Source organism: Oryctolagus cuniculus, chromosome 16 (genome assembly GCF_051225735.1).
Source record: "Oryctolagus cuniculus isolate XC-2025 breed Fujian yellow rabbit chromosome 16, ASM5122573v1, whole genome shotgun sequence".
Classification (NCBI taxonomy): Eukaryota; Metazoa; Chordata; class Mammalia; order Lagomorpha; family Leporidae; genus Oryctolagus; species Oryctolagus cuniculus.
The window spans coordinates 3,171,579-3,192,300 of record NC_142882.1 but is presented as its reverse complement, the minus strand read 5'-3'; the positions used below and the strand labels follow the sequence as shown (position 1 = coordinate 3,192,300).

The window sequence follows — 20,722 nt, the reverse complement described above, 5'->3', positions numbered from 1 at the left end:
GCACCAGAGGTTCTCAGCATCAGGACGTAACAGTGGGCACAAACAACCCCCATCAGACAGCTGGCATGGTAGTGAGAGAGGTGGGCTATAAACCAATAGTTATATTAGATAAAACAGTGTATAGTGTCAGTGCTTTGCAAAGTCTTAGGGTGATGGGATAAGGCAAGGATGACAATCTGTGGTATGAGCGTCAAATTTGTTTTGGTAAGGTAACTTTCATGGGCGCATAGACTCCTTCACGGGAATTTCACACGCGCACCTTTCACACTACCCTCACAGAGTTGAGTAGATTCAACCAAGATCATCCGACCCTAAAAGCCTAAGATGCTTACTCTGTAGTCCCCTTCCAGGACAAGTTTGCCAGCCTTGTTGGCTAGAGGAGGCCTGTGAGACTGTGTCAAATAGGGCGGTCCTCAGGGAGTGTTCAAGGCAATGATGGTCTATCACCAATTGTTACTTTTTCATATCATCAGTTGGAACAGAGGAGGCTTCAGCCTGTCACTTTTAAGGAATCAAAGTCCAGTGATCCCTGTTCTAACCTCAGCATGTGCCACAAAGTTCACACTCCTAAGTTCATCTCCCAAATTGCCCAGTTGATAGTCAAAGCAACACTGGATAGGCAAGCAGTGAGTTGGGTCTGCAGAGCTGGGAGTCACAAGCTGCCACCCCCACCCCGTACACTCTCCTATTTGTCAATCAAAATACCCACTGTCAGAGCCAGCACTGTGGCATAGCAGGCTAAGCCTAAACCTGTGGCACCAGCATCCCATATGAGCAATGGTCCATGTTCCGACTGCTCCTCTTCCAATCCAGCTCTCTGCGTATGGCCTGGGAAAGCAGTGAAGATGGCCCAAGGCTTGGGCCCCAGCACCCACGTGGGAGACCCAAAAGAAACTCCTGGCTTCAGATCAGCCCAGCTCCGACTGTTGTGGCCATTTGGAGAGTGAACTAGTAGATGGAAGACTTCTCTCTCTCTAACTCTACCTCTCAAATACATACATAAATAAATCTTTAAAAATAACCACCCCCTTTCCCTGTTACATCCAGGACCAGGGTGCATACTAAGATAGAAAGAGGTGGGAGGTGGGGCAGAAAGTGCTCCTTTTTGCCTTGGACCTCGCTTAGGTACTTCTGTCTTCTGCACTTGTATAAAACTTTTCCATTCTCCTGCCCTCCTGTTCTCAGATAGACCTTCCCAATGACAGGGGCAATTTTCAGTTTTTCTTTTCTCCTTGGTATGTATATCTTTGGCCTATTATGTCATGTATTTCTCAGTGTGGGGCGACCCACACTTGCATGTGAATATATGTTTATTCCGCCACTGCCAAATACACTCTGTTCCTATTTGCAGACAATACCAGTCTCTACGCGGTATTTCTCTCTCTGCAGGAGACAAGAACCTGGATTAAAAATTACTACATTCATAGCCCACATCAAGGGCAGAATTTTTCATGCCACCACTTCAAGTCTCCCTACCTTGAAATTCTGAGTGACTCCCAAACCCCTTTGTTTAGTCACCTGGAAAGGGGACAGTTAGGTGGTAGAATTTGAGGCGAGAGAATCCATCATAGACACAATACCTCTCATGGGTCTGAAGGCATCAGTGCAGTCAATATCCATGGTGTTGTTTCCAGCTTCCAGGAAAGTCTTCTCGTTTGCCTGGTGGCACCTCTTGGAATCATAGACTGGAAACATTAGGGAAGTGAGTCCTGGGGCTAGCATTTGGGATCACGGTTAAGACACTGCTTAGGATGCCTGTGTTCTGGGTAGAAGTGCTTTTGGTTCAAGCCCCAGCTCTTCTCCCAATTCCTGTTTTCCTAATGTGCACCCTGGGAGGCAGCAGGTGATGGCTCAAATACTTGGGTCCCTGACACCCATGTGCGAGACCGAGATGGAGTTCCTGGCTCCTGTCCCAGTCCTGGTCATTGCAGGCATCTGAAGAGTGAACAGTGGATGGGAGGTCAACTCTCTCATTCCCTCCGCCTTTCGAATTATTCAGTAAATAAGTGAGTCCCACTGTACTCTCTTCTCGTGCCTAAGAAACTTGTTGAAAAACTCCCTTGTTTAATTCTGTCTCCCAAATGATGATCTCATCTCCCTGAGGCCAGGGAGAACTGATGACATTATTCTGCATATATCTGGATAGCAGGAATGAAGTGGGCAGAAAATGGTCTAAGCAACACACACCAACCCCAAGAACAGAGGAAGGAGATGGCCATTCTTCCAGAGCTGGAACTAGAGTAGCTAAGATAAGTCTTATCACAGGATACTTAAGGGCAAAGGAATTAAAAAATACATATATGTGGTGAGAGAGGGAATTTAATCATTATTCACAAGAGGAGCTAAGCATTTCAGAGTTTTTTTTCCAAGGAAACCATCACTTGGGGCAAAAGTTTGCCTTCAGGAATAATTTTTTGAGTGAACACTCTAGATTAAATAACATATATACACAAGGGCTCATGAAAGATCACCCTCATAACAATGTTTTGGCACACAGAGTCTATAAACAGGTGAGAAATTTGTCCTGGCGGCTACAGCACACTGCTCACTGCCCCTGGTAATCAGTCGTCTCTTCTTCCTTTGTGACTAGAACTCCCTCATTCAGCCTGAACACAAGTTGTTTGCTAGCTTTCCATGCAGCCACGCAACTCTTTCCAGGCAGTGGCCAGAAGTCCTCAGCAGGTGCACTAAAGAGAATGGCTATGTTTGCACTCCTCCTCCTTCCCCCTTCCTGCTGGCTAGAGAGAAGGTGTGAAGGCAGAGCAGCTATCTTTGAATACAAGATGGAATCCGAGGGGCTGGCACTGTGGTGGAGCAGGTTAAGCCACTGCCTGCAGTGCCCACATCCCACATGTGTGTCCATTCAAGTCTTGGCTGCTCCACACTAATGCACCTGGGAAAACAGTGAAAAATGGCCCAAGTCCATGGGCCCCTGCACCCACATAGGAGATCTGGATGAAGCGCCTGGTTTCAGCGTGGCCCAGCCCTGGACATTCAGCCATTTAGGGAGTGAACCAACAGATAGAAGATCCACCCCCACACACACTAAAAACTTACACAGTGATCTTCTGGTAACAGTGAAATTAAATAAGAAATCATTAACAAAAATATAACTAGAAAAGTCCTTAACAATTGGTCATTAAGCAACATACTTCTGAATAACCCATGGGTCATTTGACAAACCACACTAATTTTTAAAAATATTTTGAGGCCGGCACCGCGGCTCACTAGGCTAATCCTCTGCCTGCGGCACTGGCACACCGGGTTCTAGTCCCGGTTGGGGCACCGGTTCTGTCCCAGTTGCTCCTCTTCCAGTCCAGCTCTCTGCTGTGGCCCGGGAAGGCAGTGGAGCATGGCCCAAGTGCTTGGGCCCTGCACCCGCATGGGAGACCAGGAGGAAGCACCTGGCTCCTGGCTTCGGAGCAGCACAGCATGCCAGCCGTGGCAGCCATTTGCGGGGTGAACCAACAGAAGGAAAACCTTTCTCTCTGTCTCTCTCTCACTGTCCTACTCTACCTGTCAAAAAAAAAAATATTTTGAACTAGGGCTGGAATTGTTGCATAGTAGGTGAAACCGCAATGCTGGAATCCTATTTGGATGCCAGGTTCTGTTCTGGCTGTTCTACTCCCAGTACAGCTCCCTGATAATGCACCTAGGAAAGCAACCGAAGCTGGCTCAAGTGCTTGGACCCCTGCAACCCACATGAGAGACCGAGATGGAGCTCCAGGGTCCTGGCTTCAGATGGCCCATCCCCAACACATGTGGCCATTTGGGGAGTGAACCAGCAGATGGAAGACTGCTCACTCTCTCTCTGCCTCCCCCTCATAGGGGTTTAGGGGTTTCTGTGTGTGTATATAATTCTGCCTTTCAAATAAATAAGTAGATTCTTTTTAAAATATTTATTTATTTATTTGAGAGGTAGAGTTACAGACAGAGAGAGAGATGGAGAGAAAGGACTTCCACCCACTGGTTCATTCCCCAAATGGCCACAATGGCTGGAGCTGGGTCAATCTGACACCAGGAGCTTCTTCCAGGTCTCACACGTGGGTGCAGTGGCCCAAGAACTTGGGCCACCTTCTACTACTTTCCCAGGCCATAGCAAAGAGCTGGATTGGAAGAGGAGTAGCTGAGACTTGAACCAGCACCCATACTGTATGCCAGCGTGGCAGGTAGCAGCTTTACCTGCTATGACACAGTGCTGGCCACAATAAATAAATCTTTTACAAATTATTTTTGAACTGAATGATAATGAAAGACCAAAATATGAAAATTCACAAGATGCAGCTAATGCAGTGCTTAGAGGGAAATACATAGTTCTAAATTAAGGCTAATTTGTACCTCTAAGTGCACATACTACAAAAGGAGAATGGTTCAAAATCCACTATCTAAGCTGCCAAATGAAGTAGATAGAAAATGAATAACAAGTGAAATATGAAGTAGAAGAAGAGCAATAATGAAGTCAGAAACCCACAAAAAGGGAAACAGGATAATGACAGAAAGAATCAACAAAGCCAAAAGTTGGCACTTTGAGTCTAAGGACAGTCTCAAAGCAGAGAAGGGACTGAATTTCTCCTCCTCTTCCCTTTTGAGGTTTAAAATTGTTGGCAGTAGATGGAGATGACCCTCACTAAGGTTTTCTGGAATGAAAAAGCACAAGACGCCTGAATGTAGAACTTTCCCTGAGGAACGGCGGGGGGTGGGGGGCTGATTGAAGAACCGAATAATTGCACCAGATCCAGATTGTTCTAACATATGTTCCTGGGGCCACAAGATCTTACGGATGTGGCTGTAGTGGCAAGGTGGATACGTTCCTACACACATCAGCACACCAAAGGACGTTGGAAATGGACCGAGATCTGCTCTATCCCCTTGTCCCTTGGATTTGTAGGTTGGAATCATGCATTGTCCATGAAGAACGCTAGTGTGGAAACTCCATCATCCTGAGAACTATTGCCACCACTACGGAAGTCATTATTCATGGGTCCATGACAACTTCAGAACTCAGATCCCTTAAGAGTGGTCCATTGGCATCGCTTACCTATTCCAAAATAAGAATTTTCACCTTTTCCTGGAGAATTGAGACTTTTGTTCCATATGTCCACTTCAATTTCCTGAAGGATTTGTGTAGCATTCCTTGAAAAGTCCTTTTTGCTCATATTTTTCCTCAGGTTTTCCTTTCAAAGGAAAAAAAAAAGTCATTAGGTCCTCCGTCACTGAAACTCAACAAAGTAGGAAAATGCCTATGTGTGCTTGAGGGAGCCCAAGAAAGCAATAATGTTTATTATGGTGCTGCTGGTGGGGGTGGCAATGTTGTTCTAGGTGCTCAATACTGAACGAGGAATTAGATCCTCTTATTGGAGTCTTAATTTCTACTGACATCTGTGACTGGATAATTCTTGTTCATTCTAGAATATTGAGCAGCATCCCTGGTCTCCATCCACTGGATGACACCAAAAATCATGACAATGCAAAGTATCCCCGGACATTGCCAGAGATTCTCCTGAAACAGAGGACCAAATGAGGATTATTCCATTCAAAAGAATCAACTGGGGGCCACAGTAATGTTTCAGCAAGAGAATGGCATGACCAGTTCAACCAGCTGTTTACCAAACCCAGGCTTCACCCTACTCACCCAAATGTCCCCTGATGACTGTGTCACCTGATTCTTGTTCTCTAGGAAAGAAAACCATATCTATTACATGAGGTATAGGAGAAAACACACTTCTTCCAGTCCCCACAAGTGGGTCCTTTTCCTGACATTCTGTAGTCCATTTGAATTCCTCTCGATGATGACCCAAAGGACCCAAATCTACAATGATCTGATACGGGCTCATTTAACATGGTTACATCTATAAGGATCCTATTTCCAAAAAGGGTCACATTCACCAGTTCCAGATGCAAATGAAATTTGGAGGAACAATATTCAACCAGATAGGCGGGTTTCTGAAATTAGTATGGGGCTTCCAGCTCAAGAATTCAGCCAAAAATATCTATCAAGCACCAGGCATGATGCTAAACCATATAGATATAGGTCAATAGAAGAGTTCAAGTCTTGGGGAGTTGGCAGTCTTGCAGAAAACCCATTAAGCAGGTTGATAACTACAAATGAATTATTAAGAGATTGAATACTAATAATAATTGAATAATCTTAGCAAGATGAGATGACGTAGGAGCACACCTCATAGGGCTTTAACACATTGGGGCTGCAGGGACAGATTGCAGAAGAAATGAGTGTTAGTTGAGTTAATACAGAAGCAATTGTCCACTCATCACAGTATGCACGTGGCCTTCATATCTGTTACATCATGTAAGGGAACATAGCAGCTTCTGAAATAGACTTATATAGCATAATATCTAACAGCTTCTGAGTTTCACCCTGCAAAGTGCTGTGAGGTACTTTATATGCATTAATAACCATAAAGGGTAGGTGAGGTGTGTGAGCTTTCAAAGGCTACCACACCATGGTGCCACCAAGTTGGTGACTTAAAGCAACAGAAATGTATTGTCTCAGCTCTTGATGCTAAAAGTCCAAAATCCAGGTGTGAACAAGGCCATGCCTGCTCTGAAAACTCCAGAGAAGATGCACTCTCACCTATCTGAGCTCCTGGCGGTTGCCCCTAATCTTTGACTTCCCTTGACTTGTGGCAGTTTAACTCTAGTCTCCTCTGCCTCTTGGCCCCTGTGTGTATGTGTCACCCTCTGTGCCCAAATTTCTCTCTCTCTTCTTGTAATGACACCAGTACTATTGGGCTTAAAGCCCACCCTGATCTGATACAGGCTCATTTAACATGGTTACATCTATAAGGATCCTATTTCCAACAAGGATCACATTCACCAGTTCCAGATGCAAATGAAATTTGGAGGAACAGTATTCAACCAGATAGGCGGGTTTCTGAAATTTCTGCCAAAGATCTCTGCCTCTTGGTATCCACACTTTTGTGTTATGTCCTGTCCCTCAACTGTTTCCCAAGCCCAATGACTCAATTCTAATGGACAGAATAGTGAAAGGGGCCAACACAGTGGCGTAGCAGGTAAAGCCGCCACCTACAGTGCCGGCATCCCATACGGGTGCTGGTTTGAGTCCCGGCCACTCCACTTCTAATCCAGCTCTCTGCTATGGCCTGGGAAAGCAATAGAAGATGGCCCAAGTCTTTGGGTCCCCGCACCCTTGTGGGAGACCCAGAAGAAGCTCCTGGCTTCGGTTCAGCACAGCTCCAGCCATGTGGCCAATTGGGGAGTGAACCAACAGATGGAAGACCTCTCTCTCTCTCTCTCTCTCTCTCTCTCTCTCTCTGCTTCTCCTTCTCTCTATGTAACTCTAACTTTCAAATAAATGAATATTTTTTAAAAAGAATAGAGTGAAAGTGACAGAATGCCACTTCTCATATTAGATGATAAAATGAGTATGACTTCGGACTCATTCACTCTCTCTAGCTATTCTCAAGTGGTTGATACAATAAAGCAAACTAGGAACACCTATGTACCTGGGAACTGAGAACTTCCTCCCACCAGCCACCAGAAAGGAACTGAGAACCTCAATCCAAGAGCTCTCAGGGATCGGAGTCCTATCAGTGACCGAGAGAGTGAGCTTGGAAGGAGATCCTGCCTCAGCTGAGTCTTCATATGAAACCGTAGACTAGGCAACATCTTGACCACAGCCACGAGACCCAGAAGCAGAACACCCCATGAAGCGTGCCTAGATTCTTGGCTCACAAAAGATATGAGACAATAAATACGTGTTGTTTTAAGCCACTAAATGTTGGAGTCACTTGTTGCACAGCACTGTACAACTACTGTAGCAGATACTACTATTATTCCTGTCTGCAGTTAAGGCACACTGTAGTTAAGTCAGTAACCAGATGTGAGTTAGCAGCTGGAAGAGCCAGCACTTGCGTTAAATATGCTTAACTCGAAACATGTAACCACACTGAGATTGAACAGATAAGTAATATGTTGTGGATAATGACAGCTAGGTTTCTCATTGTTGGAGAAAGGAGTTACAAATAAAGAAAATAGGAAGGTAGAACAGGCCTTGGTGTTGGACTAGAACCAGCCATCAGTTTGAGCTCATGGAATCCAGTATATGGACAAACAGATAGATGTGGATGGATGGATGGATGAGTGGACAGATACAGGACTCAAGAAATCAAATTCAAGGTGAATGAAAGATAAATAAATGGAGAACTTCAGAAGAAAATTATAGATGTTCTTTTGGAAACCCAAGGAAGAGACCAGATACTGGAGACATAAATCTGTAAGGCATCTATGTAACAATGGCCATTGATGCCATGGGCTTTGGTGACATCTTCTTAGAAAGTATAACCAGGGGCAACATAAGGCTGAAGAACAAGTGTTGAGACAGAGCTCTGGTCTCACCCTGAAATTGGTGGAATTCTCAGAGGTCCTCCCCCTACCCTTCCCCTTTCCATGGTGGGAAGAGTATTTGAAGGTTCTTACTGTAGCATTCTGGTTGATCAATGTCCAAAAAACCAGCCACCCAACTTAAGATTCGAAGATACTTTGCCACGCAGCTGCAGATGTAGCTTCCAATTTTATTCCTACAGTATGCTCTCTCCTTGCACTGTGCCATCCTTGTCTGACATTCATCAATATCTGAAATCAAGAGCAAATTGCTTTCTCATTGTCTTAGAACTATACCATATCTCCTTACCCTTGGAATCATTATTGCCAAACACAGTCCATAAATGCACCCAAGTATCTCCTATTGTTGGATAGGATGAGCAAACACTATCAAGATGACAGTTCTCCTTAATTTTTAAGTTAAAAGTAATCCTAGTAAAGAAAAAGTCAACAAGTATTTTATGCAGTGGAAAGGGTTGATACTATACTGAAAGAATGGCCATAAAAATCACAATGTGGGGACCAGCCCTACCAGACATTAAAATGTACTCTAAATCATCAACAAAATAATGATGCATGGATGCATGAATACATGACAGGAGACTATTGGGATTGACTACCATTCCAGAATTAGACCCTAATACACATGGAACTTGAAAATACGGTAAAGGTTGTACATGAAATCACTGGATTTTTGAAGAGGTGTTTGAGGTTTTTTTTTTTTTTTCAGGCTGAGTCTCATAGTTTGTTGCATCAATTTAAAACCTATGATGAATTAGTTTTAGATCCTTGATCAAATATAAGTTGGCTGTAGATGTTTGGATTGATTTCTGGTGTTTCAATTCTGTTCCATTGGTCTATCCATCTGTTTCTGTACCAGTACCATGCTGTTTTGATTACAACGGCCCTGTAGTATGTCCTGAAGTCTGGTATTGTGATGCCTCCGGCTTTGTTTTTGTTGTACAAGATTGCTTTAGCTATTCGAGGTCTCTTGTGCCTCCATATGAATTTCAGCATCATTTTTTCTAGATCTGAGAAGAATGTCTTTGGTATCTTGATTGGGATTGCATTGAATCTATAAATTGCTTTTGGGAGAACGGACATTTTGATGATGTTGATTCTTCCAATCCATGAGCATGGAAGATTTTTCCATTTTTTGGTATCCTCTTCTATTTCTTTCTTTAAGGTTTTGTAAAGAAATTATCAATTCCCAACTTGACTCTCACTGGGATTAAACATGACAATAGGTCTGATCTGATTTCATCATCATTTAAAAAAAAATCATCTATTATTTTTCACTTTATGTTTCTGTGTGGGAGCAAACTGTTGAAATCCTTACTTAAGGTATACTAAGCTGATCTTCTGTATATTAAGATAATCAAAAATGAATCTTGATGTGAATGGAAGGGGAGAGGGAGTGGGAAAGGGGAGGGTTGTGGGTGGGAGGGACGGTATGGGGGGGGAAGCCATTGTAACCCATGAGTCGTACTTTGGAAATTTATATTCATTAAATAAAAGATTTAAAAAAATAAATAAATAAAACCTATGATGAAGAGCAAGGGAATAAGAATAGGGTAAGTTAAGAAATTCTTGGTAAACATTGCAAGTTAGTAGAAGGATGGCACTAGTTAAATCCTGACTTGTGCAATGTTTGCATTTTTTGCTTCCTCCTGACCATCAGCCTTCCTGGTTGATGGACAAGAAGCGGAGTTCAAGCAAGATTACCCAGACATGGAAGTGCCCAGAGCCAGTGAGCCACACTTGCTGTATCTGGAGGACTTGGGAACAAGAACATCTGGTCAACAGCTACGCTATGGCGGTTTGTATGCTGAAGAGTTATGGGTTATTTGGGCTCTGGTTGATATGTTTTGAGCAGAGGAGACATGGACCAGAATAGTTATCACTAATGAGAGATTGAACTAAAACCCCATAAATGTCGTTACCTTCACATTTCTCATAGGATGAAAAGATGGGTCTCGCACTCTTGGACTGGAATCCATCTTTACAAACACAGTGGGTAGTGTTGTAGCACTTGGCATTTTCATGACACGGAGGACAGTGAGCTGCAGGAACACAGAAGCCAGCCATTCATTGACTTCTCTGCTTATTCAAGAAATGTTTACTGAACACCCACAGTGCACCAGATGCTATGGTCAGATATCCTCTTAGGGATGGTTCTGTTGGCATCTCTTTTGCACCCTCCCACCGCAGCATACAGGCGCTCGTAACACCTTACCACATCCCACTTCTGCCAGCAACACACATTTTGCCTGACAGTTAAACTTTCAAGTGCTAGAACCTGTGCTTCTTCACCTCAGGGCCTTCTTTGGCCATCAAAGTCCTCTGCTCACCACACGGCAGGTTGCCAATGCACTCTATCCCAAGAACAGCCCCTCCCCGATCAGTCAGTGACTGACAAATTCCCAGCTTAGTATTGTTTTTAAAAGCAATAAATGGGGCCGGCGCCGCAGCTCACTAGGCTAATCCTCCGCCTAGCGGCGCCAGCACACCGGGTTCTAGTCCCGGTCGGGGCGCCGGATTCTGTCCCGGTTGCCCCTCTTCCAGGCCAGCTCTCTGCTGTGGCCAGGGAGTGCAGTGGAGGATGGCCCAGGTGCTTGGGCCCTGCACCCCATGGGAGACCAGGAAAAGCACCTGGCTCCTGGCTCCTGCCATCGGATCAGCGCGGTGCGCCGGCCGCAGCGCGCCGGCCGCGGCGGCCATTGGAGGGTGAACCAACGGCAAAGGAAGACCTTTCTCTCTGTCTCTCTCTCTCACTGTCCACTCTGCCTGTCAAAAAAAAAAAAAAAGCAATAAATGGGCCAGCACCGCATCTCAATAGGCTAATCTTCTGCCTGCGGCGTCGGCACCCCGGGTTCTAGTCCTGGTCGGGGCACCGGATTCTGTCCCTGCTGCCCCTCTTCCAGTCCAGCTCTCTGCTGTGGCCAGGGAGTGCAGTGGAAGATGGCCCATGTGCTTGGGCCCTGCAACCTCATGGGAGACCAGGACAAGCACCTGGCTCCTGGCTTTGGATCAGTGCAATGCACCTGCTGCAGCAGCCATTGGAGGGTGAACCAACAGCAAAAGGAAGACCTTTCTCTCTGTCTCTCACTGTCCACTCTGCCTGTCAAAGTAAAAAAAAAAATCATTCATTTATTTACTTATTTAGTAGTTCTTTTAACAAAATAAGAATTATATGATCCAGAAATTCCACTTCTGGGTATTTGTCCCCAAAGAATTCAAAGTAGGCTCTCAACCAGATATCCGTACACCCATCAAGAAGAAACTACCCAATCCATAGAGGTATGCATAAACAAATGTGGTTTATCTACACGACGCAATACAATTTAGCTTTGAAAGGGAGGGAGATTCTAGCACATGCTACAGCAGGGATATTATGCTAAACGAAATATGCGAATCACAAAAGGAAAATGGCTGTATGGTTCCTCATATAAGAGGCATCGCAAGCAGTCAGATTCATAGAAAGTAGAACAAAGCCTCGCAGAAGCTGGGAGCAAGGAATTGAGAGCTGGTATTGAGTAGGTATAAAGTTTCTGTATTTAGAGATGAGAAGGTTCTGGAGGGTGGGGGTGATAGTGACTACACAACCAAGTGAGTGCATTTGATGTCATTAAACTGTATGTTTGACGGTAGTTCAAAGGCAGACTTTGCATTACATATATTTTCCAATGGCTTAAGAAGCAGCAAGTAGCAGCAATAATAATAAAACAACTTCCTTACCTGTTTGGGTAACTAACTCTGAGGTACATGCTCTGTACCACGTCCAGTAGTTCCCCCAGAGGATCAAACTCCAGGTGCCCACGTGTGACCTGCTTGATAATGGGTCCTACGCTATCTCCTCCACTCCTATGTCATTTCCCATTCCCAGTTCCCTGGGGTCACCTCCCAGATAAATGACTTGCTCTCAAGCCCTTATCTCACAGTCTGCTTCTTAGGGAACCCAAGTCATGGGCCCAAGGCAAAGTATTTCCCAGAATGACCTAGAACACTGTATTTGGTGGGGGCAATGGGGGGTGGATCATCAGGGTTCAGCAGCAGCTGTGTAACCTTGAGCCAGCTACTTCTCCAGAGGACCATAGTCAAGTGGGGATCGTGCTAGAACCTTGAGAAATGTCATGGGTGTTGAATGAGACAGCCTGTGTAATTAGTTCCGCTAAGTAAACAGAGACGACGGTGGTGGTGATGGAGAAGGGGCGTTAGCTCTTGGCATCTCCAAGGAGGAGAGACAAAGTTCCAGGAATCAGTGCTCTTTTATGTGAAAAGCGGTCCTTCCCCACCCTAAAAGAAGATTCCAGGTCTTAATTTTCTTTCCCTTGGCTTTGGCAATGAGTAGACTCACCTCCAGAGTTCTTCACCTCTGATATTGACAGAGCCAGCAAGACACTGAGAGCTGGAACAGAAAGAAGAGGCGGTTGGGTCAGGTGGGGTCCTCAGAGGCTCCAGGCCAGCTATGTCCTTGGTCTCCCATTGCCCAGTCATCCATGTTAGCTTCTGTGTCTTCTCTTGGGTAGCTGTATCCAGGAGGTCACGGGGAGCAGCATGCACTACTGGAGCATGTGAGGTGCAGTTGATGCAGCTGTATGTCCCAACTTCTGAAAACCCAGCTGCTAAGGCAGCATTTTCTACAAGTCCAGCACTGGAATCACATGTTGCGTCTCCTGTCTGCATTCAATAGTCTCTATGAGTTCAGACCTCAAACCCTGCATTGCGCAATAGAAATATAATCTGAACCACATAGATCCTTTTAACTTTTTGAGCAGCCACATTTTTAAAAAGCAAAGGGAGAGACCAGGAATGTGGCGTACTAAGTTAAGCTTCCACCAACAGTGCAAGCATCCAATATGGGTGCCAATTCAAGTCCTGGCTGCTCTACTTCTGATTCAGCTCCCTGCTGATGGCCTGGGAAAGCAGTGAAAGATAGTCCAAGTGCTTGGGCTCCTGCATCCATGTGGGAGACCCAGAAGAATCTCCTGGCTTCAGATTGGCCCAGCTCCAGCCATTGTGGCCACTTGGGAAGTGAACCAGTTGTTAGAAGACTTCTCTCTCTTTCTCTCCCCCTCTCCCTCTCCCTCTCCCTCTCCCTCTCCCTCTCCCTCTCCCTCTGTCTCTCCCTCTGTCTCTCCCTCTGTCTCTCTGCCTCTCAAATAAATCATATGTTAAAAAGCAAAGAGAAATGAGTGAAATTAATTTCAAGAATATGTTTTATGTAACCCAGTATGATAAAGATGTCATTCTAATACCTAACCGATATAGAACAGATTACTAATACATGGTTTCTTTTCTGTGTGTGTTTGTGTGTGTGTGTGTGTGTGTTAGATCTTTGAAATCCAGAATGTATTTCTGCACACACAGCACATGTCCATTCATATTGGCCATATTATCCCCGAGCTTGGCCAGGCTAAAGCCAGGAGCTTGGAACTCAATCCAGGTCTCCCACATGGGTATCAGGGCCCAACTACTTTAGCCATCACCTGCTGCAGGATCTGCATTAGCAGGGAGCTGTAGTGGAACCCAGATACTCCCACAATGCAATGCAGGTCACCTGTGGCTGGTGGCTATGGAACTGGATAGTAAAGGTTTAGCCCTTAGCAATTGGGGCTTTCCTCTGAGGTCGGAGGCTATCTGAACAACACACTCCATGAGAAGCATGGGAGCCCAAGGACTGCAGCAAAGCTGGGAGAGGAGAATGGTCCACTTCTGCTGCCTTGTGAAGAAACTTTATATTAAATGTGGGGGTGCACTCAGAAATGCAGAACACAGTCCCACCTATTTCTTCCCAGGTTGTCTAATATGATTCCCCCAAGACAGATAGGCTAAGAGTGATCAGCCGCTTGACAAAGGGATTTTTCTCCTATTCCCTTCACCACAAGATGAAATCCTTACTAAACTAGGGAGGAACCTCTGTGAATGTCAGTCCCCCAGTGGCAAACAAGATCCAGGTAGTTTGGATTTTAGCATGCCCATGGTTTCATCTGGACTCTGGATCCCAGCTTCCCGCTAATGCACACCCTGGGAGGCAGCTGATGATGGCTCAAGGAGTTGGGCCCCTACCATCCATGTGGGAGATCTTGATTGAGCTTCACTGAGTCCTGAGTTCCTGACCCAGCCCTGCATGTTGTTGGCATTTGAAGGTTGAACCAGAGGTTGTGATCTCCCTCCCTCTCTCTCTCTCTTTCCCCCTCATTCCCGCCTTCTCACAAAATAAGATTCAAAAAAAAAAAAAAAAGAACAAGAGAACAAGACAAGGCCACTGGACAGAATAAAGTTACTTCCTCTCCTCCTGCTTCTTTTGTTGTGTTTCCTATGCTCACTGCCATGGGTGCAAATGAAAACATTAAATTTACGGGTCTGCAGTATAGACTGAGTGGCATGAAATAACCATTTCCATGTATGTCAAAAGCATTCAAGCACCAGCAATTTTCCTGTGAATGCCTTGTTTTTCACAAATATAAATGCTAATTATTATGTGGGTCCAGGATCAAAAAACAACTTTACAAGCTTCAAAAGGTTTAATAAACAGAAGAGTGCTCGTGGCAATGGAAGCTATATGAATACATTTCCATGTCTATAAGTTTCATTGATACATAGCTACCTCCATGTAATTGCATGAGTCCCACACCTGCTTTGGTGGTACAAAAGGCAAGTTTGCACAGAGAAAGGAAGAGACCATGTGGCCACTAAGGTTTAATATATTCATTAGCTCATCTTTATGGAAAAAGTTTGCTCACACAATAGAGACCATTGAACACTGCTGGGCAACAAGATCTCCTAACAAACCTTCCATCCTTAAATTGTATCTGATGTCTCCCACGGATATTTATTTCATCTCCTCGAAGACCCTAAAGCTCGGAGCCAAAGGGGGCATAGGTTACCAGCATCCAGAACTACACTATAGCAAGTACGGGTCCTCAGGTGACCAATCAGTAGAGCAGACGGGGAAGCGCACTCTTGGTTGCTGCATGCCTATGCCTGTACTACATCTCTCTGCAAGAGGACACTTTTCTGTAGCCGTGAGGGACACATCGGAAACATCGGGGAGATCCTCCAGGAGGCCTGAGTTCTCATTACCCCTCCTGTTCATCAGCTCTCCCGTGTGACACCCCTACTCCCTCCCTTGTGTTGCCCGGGGTGCCCTCCCACAGAAGCTACGTGTAGACAAGTCCTTGTCTCCCTTCTACTTTAGGGAAGCCCAAAGGGACCGGCAAGAGGATTTCATACAGGACAGGGACACAGTTACTGTTAGAGAACGCGCCACGGTTCAGAACGCTAGCATACCAGGGGCATGGGGAGACAAGACGGGATTCTCTGGTGTGCTTACCCAAGAGCAGGGACAGCCACTTGCTTCCCATAGCATTGAGATACCGGGAACAACGGTCAGAGAATCTCCAGCAGATCGTGACAAACGTCCCTGGAACGAGTAAGTCTTGTAAGAACCAACCCCAGAGGGTCTCAGAGTTTAGAAGAAGGGTGACTGATGCATTTCAAAACCTTTCCATGTCACTTATCTTCTGAATGATCCTGCAGGGAAGGTCGTGGAGGAGTTGGGTGTTAGAAACAAGCTTGTGCACAACTACCTGTGGCTGGGACACAGGCTGCGATCCCACATCCTGAATCAGAGTGCCTGGGTCAGAGTTCCATTGCCACTTTGATCCAGCTTCCTGCTAAGGTGCACCCTGGGAGGCAGCAGCAATGGCTCAAGCACTTGGGTCCCTGCCACTCATGAGGGAGATGGTGATTGAGTTCCAATCTCTGGGGCACTTGGAGAGTGAACCACTAGAAGGGATTCATTCCCTCTCTCTCCCTCCCTCCCTCCCTCCCCCTTCCCTTCCACTCTCCCATAAATATAAATTTTAAAATAAACAAGCTTACCATCCATCAAATGGACAACAATATATGTATCTGATGGCAACTTCTGCTGAAATGTAAAATCCTATTCTGTTACAATCAGCAAGATCCATTATGTAGAAAACTCACTAGATACAGTACCCACATTATGCTATTATTTCTTTTTTAATTTTTAATGACAATGTTACTGTTTATGGAGTGCAATGTGATGTTTTGATTTTTTTACATTGTGAAATGATAAAACAGAGAATATTCATCATCTTACAACTCTTGTTTTCTTTGTGATAAGGACATTTAAAAGCATGGCCGGCGCCGCAGCTCACTAGGCTAATCCTCCACCTTGTGGCGCCGGCACACTGGGTTCTAGTCCTGGTCGGGGCACCGGATTCTGTCCCGGTTGCCCCTCTTCCAGGCCAGCTCTCTGCTGTGGCCAGGGAAGTGCGGTGGAGGATGGTCCAAGTGCTTGGGCCCTGCACCCCATGGGAGACCAGGAGAAGCACCTGGCTCCTGCCATCGGATCAGCGCGGTGCACCGGCTGCAGCACGCCAGCCGTGGCGGCCATTGGAGGGTGAACCAACAGCAAAAGGAAGACCTTTCTCTCTATCTCTCTCTCTCATGGTCCACTCTGCCTGTCAAAAAAAAAAAAAACTATTCTTTCATGGGACAGTCATTGTTATGCAGTAGGTTAAGCCACTGCTTGGGATGCCCACATCCCATCAGCAAGTGCTGGGATCAAGTCCCACCCCTGCTTCCTGCTAATGAGCACCCTGGGAGGCAGTGGTGATGGTTCAAGTACTTGGGTTCCTGACACCAATGTGGGGAAGTTCAATTGAGTTCTGGGCTCTTGCCTTCAGCCTGGCCTAGTCCTGGCTGTTAGGGGCATTTGGGGAGTGAATCGAACATACAAGATCTCTTTACATATATATATAAAAGATATACAGAGTATATATAAGAATATATACATATATATACATATATATATATAATCTCTTCCTATCTGTCAGTCTGCCTTTCAAATAAGGAAGGAAGGGGAGGAGGGGGGAGGGAATCTACTCTTTCAGCAATTTTGAAATGCACAATGTATTAACAGAGTCACCCTGCTATGCAACAACCTCTAACACTCCTCCTGTCCAACTGAAACTTCTAAACTTTGACCCTTTGATCAACAGATTTCCATAACCTACTCCTGTTTCTGTGAGTTCAACTTCTTTCTTTATCCAAAAAAATTCAAAGGGCAAAAGAGGAGGAACCTAAGTTCAAAGGGACTTTGAAACAGACCAAACCAAAAGATTTGTAAAATATTATAAGGTTGAATATTTCATGGGGTCGATTGTCTAATTTTCATAGATACTGTAATTCACTCTTTTTTTATTTTTTTTTTATTTTTTTTTTTGACAGGCAGAGTGGACAGTGAGAGAGAGAGAGAGAGGGAGAGAAAGGTCTTCCTTTGCCGTTGGTTCACCCTCCAATGGCCACCACGGCCGGCGCACCGCGGCCAGCGCCCGGAAGCCAGGAGCCAGGTGCTTGTCCTGGTCTCCCATGCAGGTACAGGGCCCAAGCACTTGGGCCATCCTCCACTGTATTCCCGGGCCACAGCAGAGAGCTGGCCTGGAAGAGGGGCAACCGGGACAGAATCCGGTGCCCCGACCGGGACTGGAACCTGGTGTGCCAGCGCCGCAGGTGGAGGATTAGCCTATTGCGCTGTGGCGCCGGCCTATAATTCACTCTTGATTTACCCACTTGTCCATTCAGGTCACTGCCCCACAGGAAGCCAGGGGTATCATAAAGGGGTTATGTTTAAGAACTCTGGGACAGGGCCGGTGCCGCGGCTCACTAGGCTAATCCTCCGCCTTGTGGCGCCAGCACACTGGGTTCTAGTCCCGGTCGGGGCGCCGGATTCTCTCCCGGTTGCCCATCTTCCAGGCCAGCTCTCTGCTGTGGCCAGGGAGTGCAGTGGAGGATGGCCCAAGTCCTTGGGCCCTGCACCAGATGGGAGACCAGGATAAGCACCTGGCTCCTGCCATCAGATCAGCGCGGTGCACCAGTCGCAGCACGCTGGCCGCGACGGCCATTGGAGGGTGAACCAACGGCAAAGGAAGACCTTTCTCTCTGTCTCTCTCTCTCACTATCCACTCTGCCTGTAAAAAAAAAAAAAAAAAAAAAAAAAAAAAAAAAAAAAAAAACACCTCTGGGACAGATGTTTAGCCAACAGTTATGACACCTGTGCCCCACATTAGAGTGCCTGGGTTCAGTACCTGGCTCCAGTTTCTGACTCCTCTCTCATGCTAACACAAATACTAAGAAGCAGCCGCCATGGCTCAAGTAGTTGGGTCCCTGCCAGCCACGTGGGAGACCTGGGCAGAATTCTCAGCTCCCAGCTCCAGCCCTGGCCCCCCAGGGCATTTGAGGAGTGAACTAGCAAATAGAGTATGTCTTGCTCTCTCGCTCTCGCTCTCGCTCGCTCTCTCTCACTCTCTCCCCCCACCTTCTGTCTCTCAAATTTTTTAAACAGGGAAAAAAGGTTATCTAGAACATATACCATTAAGTGAGTAGGTAAATCGATACCAAGAAGCAGAAGTACATATGCTACCATTTGAGCAAAGTAGGAAAGATAAGAAATTGCTTGCATATTGTACAGTTTGCTATAGGCACACATATATTGATAAAACATTGATGTTACAGGGAAGTTACCTCCTCTAAGTTAAAAACATTCCATCAGTTTCCAAAAAGTTTATGGAAATACCATTTTATAAAAAAAGCTATGTATAGATCTCGATTTGTATAAAAATTTAATTTTTAACATACAAAAATTGTACATATTTATCAGATACCTTATGTGATGAGATACACATACACAGTTGTATAATGTCCAATACAGATAAACATATCTGTACCCTCAAATGCTTATGCTAAAAAAAATTCAAAATTCTTTCTTCTAGTTTTTTCTTAATTTTAAAGTTATTTTATGAGTATTGAGTTCTAGTTACACAGGCCTGGGTTCTGATGTGTTGCAGAGTAGGATGACTACAGAGAATGATGAGGTACTACGTATTTTTAGGGGAAAAAAAGTAGTCAAAAAATGCACCAAATTAAACACCTTTTAATTCAATTATCCATGAGCTTTTTGGAATTCTCTCATATAATTATACACATGTTTGTATATGTGCACATTCACGCACAAAGTCATACATGTGTGGACACATATATGCATTAAGTGCATATATGTATGTATCATGGTTTTATATGTGCTTGAAGCAATCCTGGAAGCCACCTAAGAAGCCCACACTATCAGTTGCCTCTAAGACAAACAGCTGAGAGGCATGTGGCCCAGCACAGCAGGTTAAGCCACCGTTGGGGAGCCTGCTCCAAGCTTCCAATCCGGCTTACTGCCGATGCCCGCCCTGGGAGGCAGTGGGTGAACGCTCAAGTCCTTGGGTCCCTGCCACCCATATGGGAGACCCTGGGGGAGTTCCAGGCTCCTGACTTCAGCCTGGTCCAACTCTGTTCACTTGAGGAGTGAACCACCAGAAACAAGCTCGCTCTCACTCCTTCTCCCTCTCAGCCTCTCAAATAAACAGCTAAAATGCTTTAAAAATAAAAATCACTCATTTCTTCTTGAAACACTATTGCTTCAGGGCACAGCAAGCCTCTTAATGAAAACCCCACCACCCTCTGTGAGCGTGCCAAGGTGTCTCCAACTGTGCCTGCCAGTCGGCTGCATGCTCATTCCTTGCCCAAGCAGAAGTGGAGAAACATGAGCCGGAGGTTCCTACACAGCTTTTCAGAAATCAGCAATGTAACAAGGTCCCCCGAAAGCATTTCCAAAACCAAAGGATTTTTCTAGACCCAAAATCACCCTGTGAGAAGTCACCGGACCGGTGTCTACTTACCCAGAGGAGGTCAAGTCCCCACTTCTTGCTGCTCACCCAAGAGGAAGTAGACCACTACTTATCTCCAGGCCGGGTTTCTCAAGGAACCTTGTGGGTGGGGAGGCTGGGTTGTTTGTGAGTTTGCCTAACATGGAGTCCAGTCATTCTCTTTTCATGAGAACAGCGTAGACAGCCAGGACTGGGGGAGCCGTGTTAAAGACACCTCCAACCAAAGACTGGATAAAGAAACCACGGCTATACGTGCACGACAGAATACTACACAGTGGTAAAAAATGAAATCCTGTCGTTTGCAACAAAACAGAAGCAACCAGAAACCATCATACTTAATGTAATGAGCCAGTCCCAAAAAAACAGATACCATGTGTCCCCCCTGATCTGGGGTAAGTGATAGAGCAGTGAAAATTGACACTCTGTAACGCAGTATATTTTAACAGCCCTTGTCTCAACTGTTGGGGAACAGTGAAGTTTTTTTTCTTCATACTATTTGTTGAACTCTTTACTTAGGGTAGAGTTAATATCATGAGTATAAAGTTAACGGAAAATAGATCTTTGTAAAAGATAAAAGAGTAGGACTAGGAGAAGGAGGGCGGGTGGGGGAAAGTATCACC

At 45.5% G+C, this 20,722-nt stretch overlaps 1 protein-coding gene across 3 annotated transcripts in view; it reads right to left on the bottom strand.

Annotated features, from left to right (window-relative positions):
* The window catches only part of ADGRE3 (adhesion G protein-coupled receptor E3), a 38,867-nt gene extending 18,714 nt beyond the window's left edge, over positions 1-20,153 (bottom strand). For 2 of the 3 annotated variants that reach the window (XM_089316238.1, XM_089316237.1), the window contains exons 1-7: positions 15,698-15,897; positions 12,719-12,769; positions 10,305-10,424; positions 8,458-8,613; positions 5,633-5,673; positions 5,039-5,174; positions 1,581-1,685 (exon numbers count right to left, since the gene is read on the bottom strand). In XM_089316238.1, the coding sequence (XP_089172364.1) occupies positions 1,581-1,685; positions 5,039-5,174; positions 5,633-5,673; positions 8,458-8,613; positions 10,305-10,424; positions 12,719-12,769; positions 15,698-15,728 (640 nt within the window). In that variant the 5' untranslated portion in view covers positions 15,729-15,897. Of the gene's footprint in view, positions 1-1,580; positions 1,686-5,038; positions 5,175-5,632; positions 5,674-8,457; positions 8,614-10,304; positions 10,425-12,718; positions 12,770-15,697; positions 15,898-20,114 lie in introns of those variants that run through there. The other variant, XM_089316236.1, reaches the window with a different exon arrangement.
* Positions 20,154-20,722: the final 569 nt, after the last annotated feature.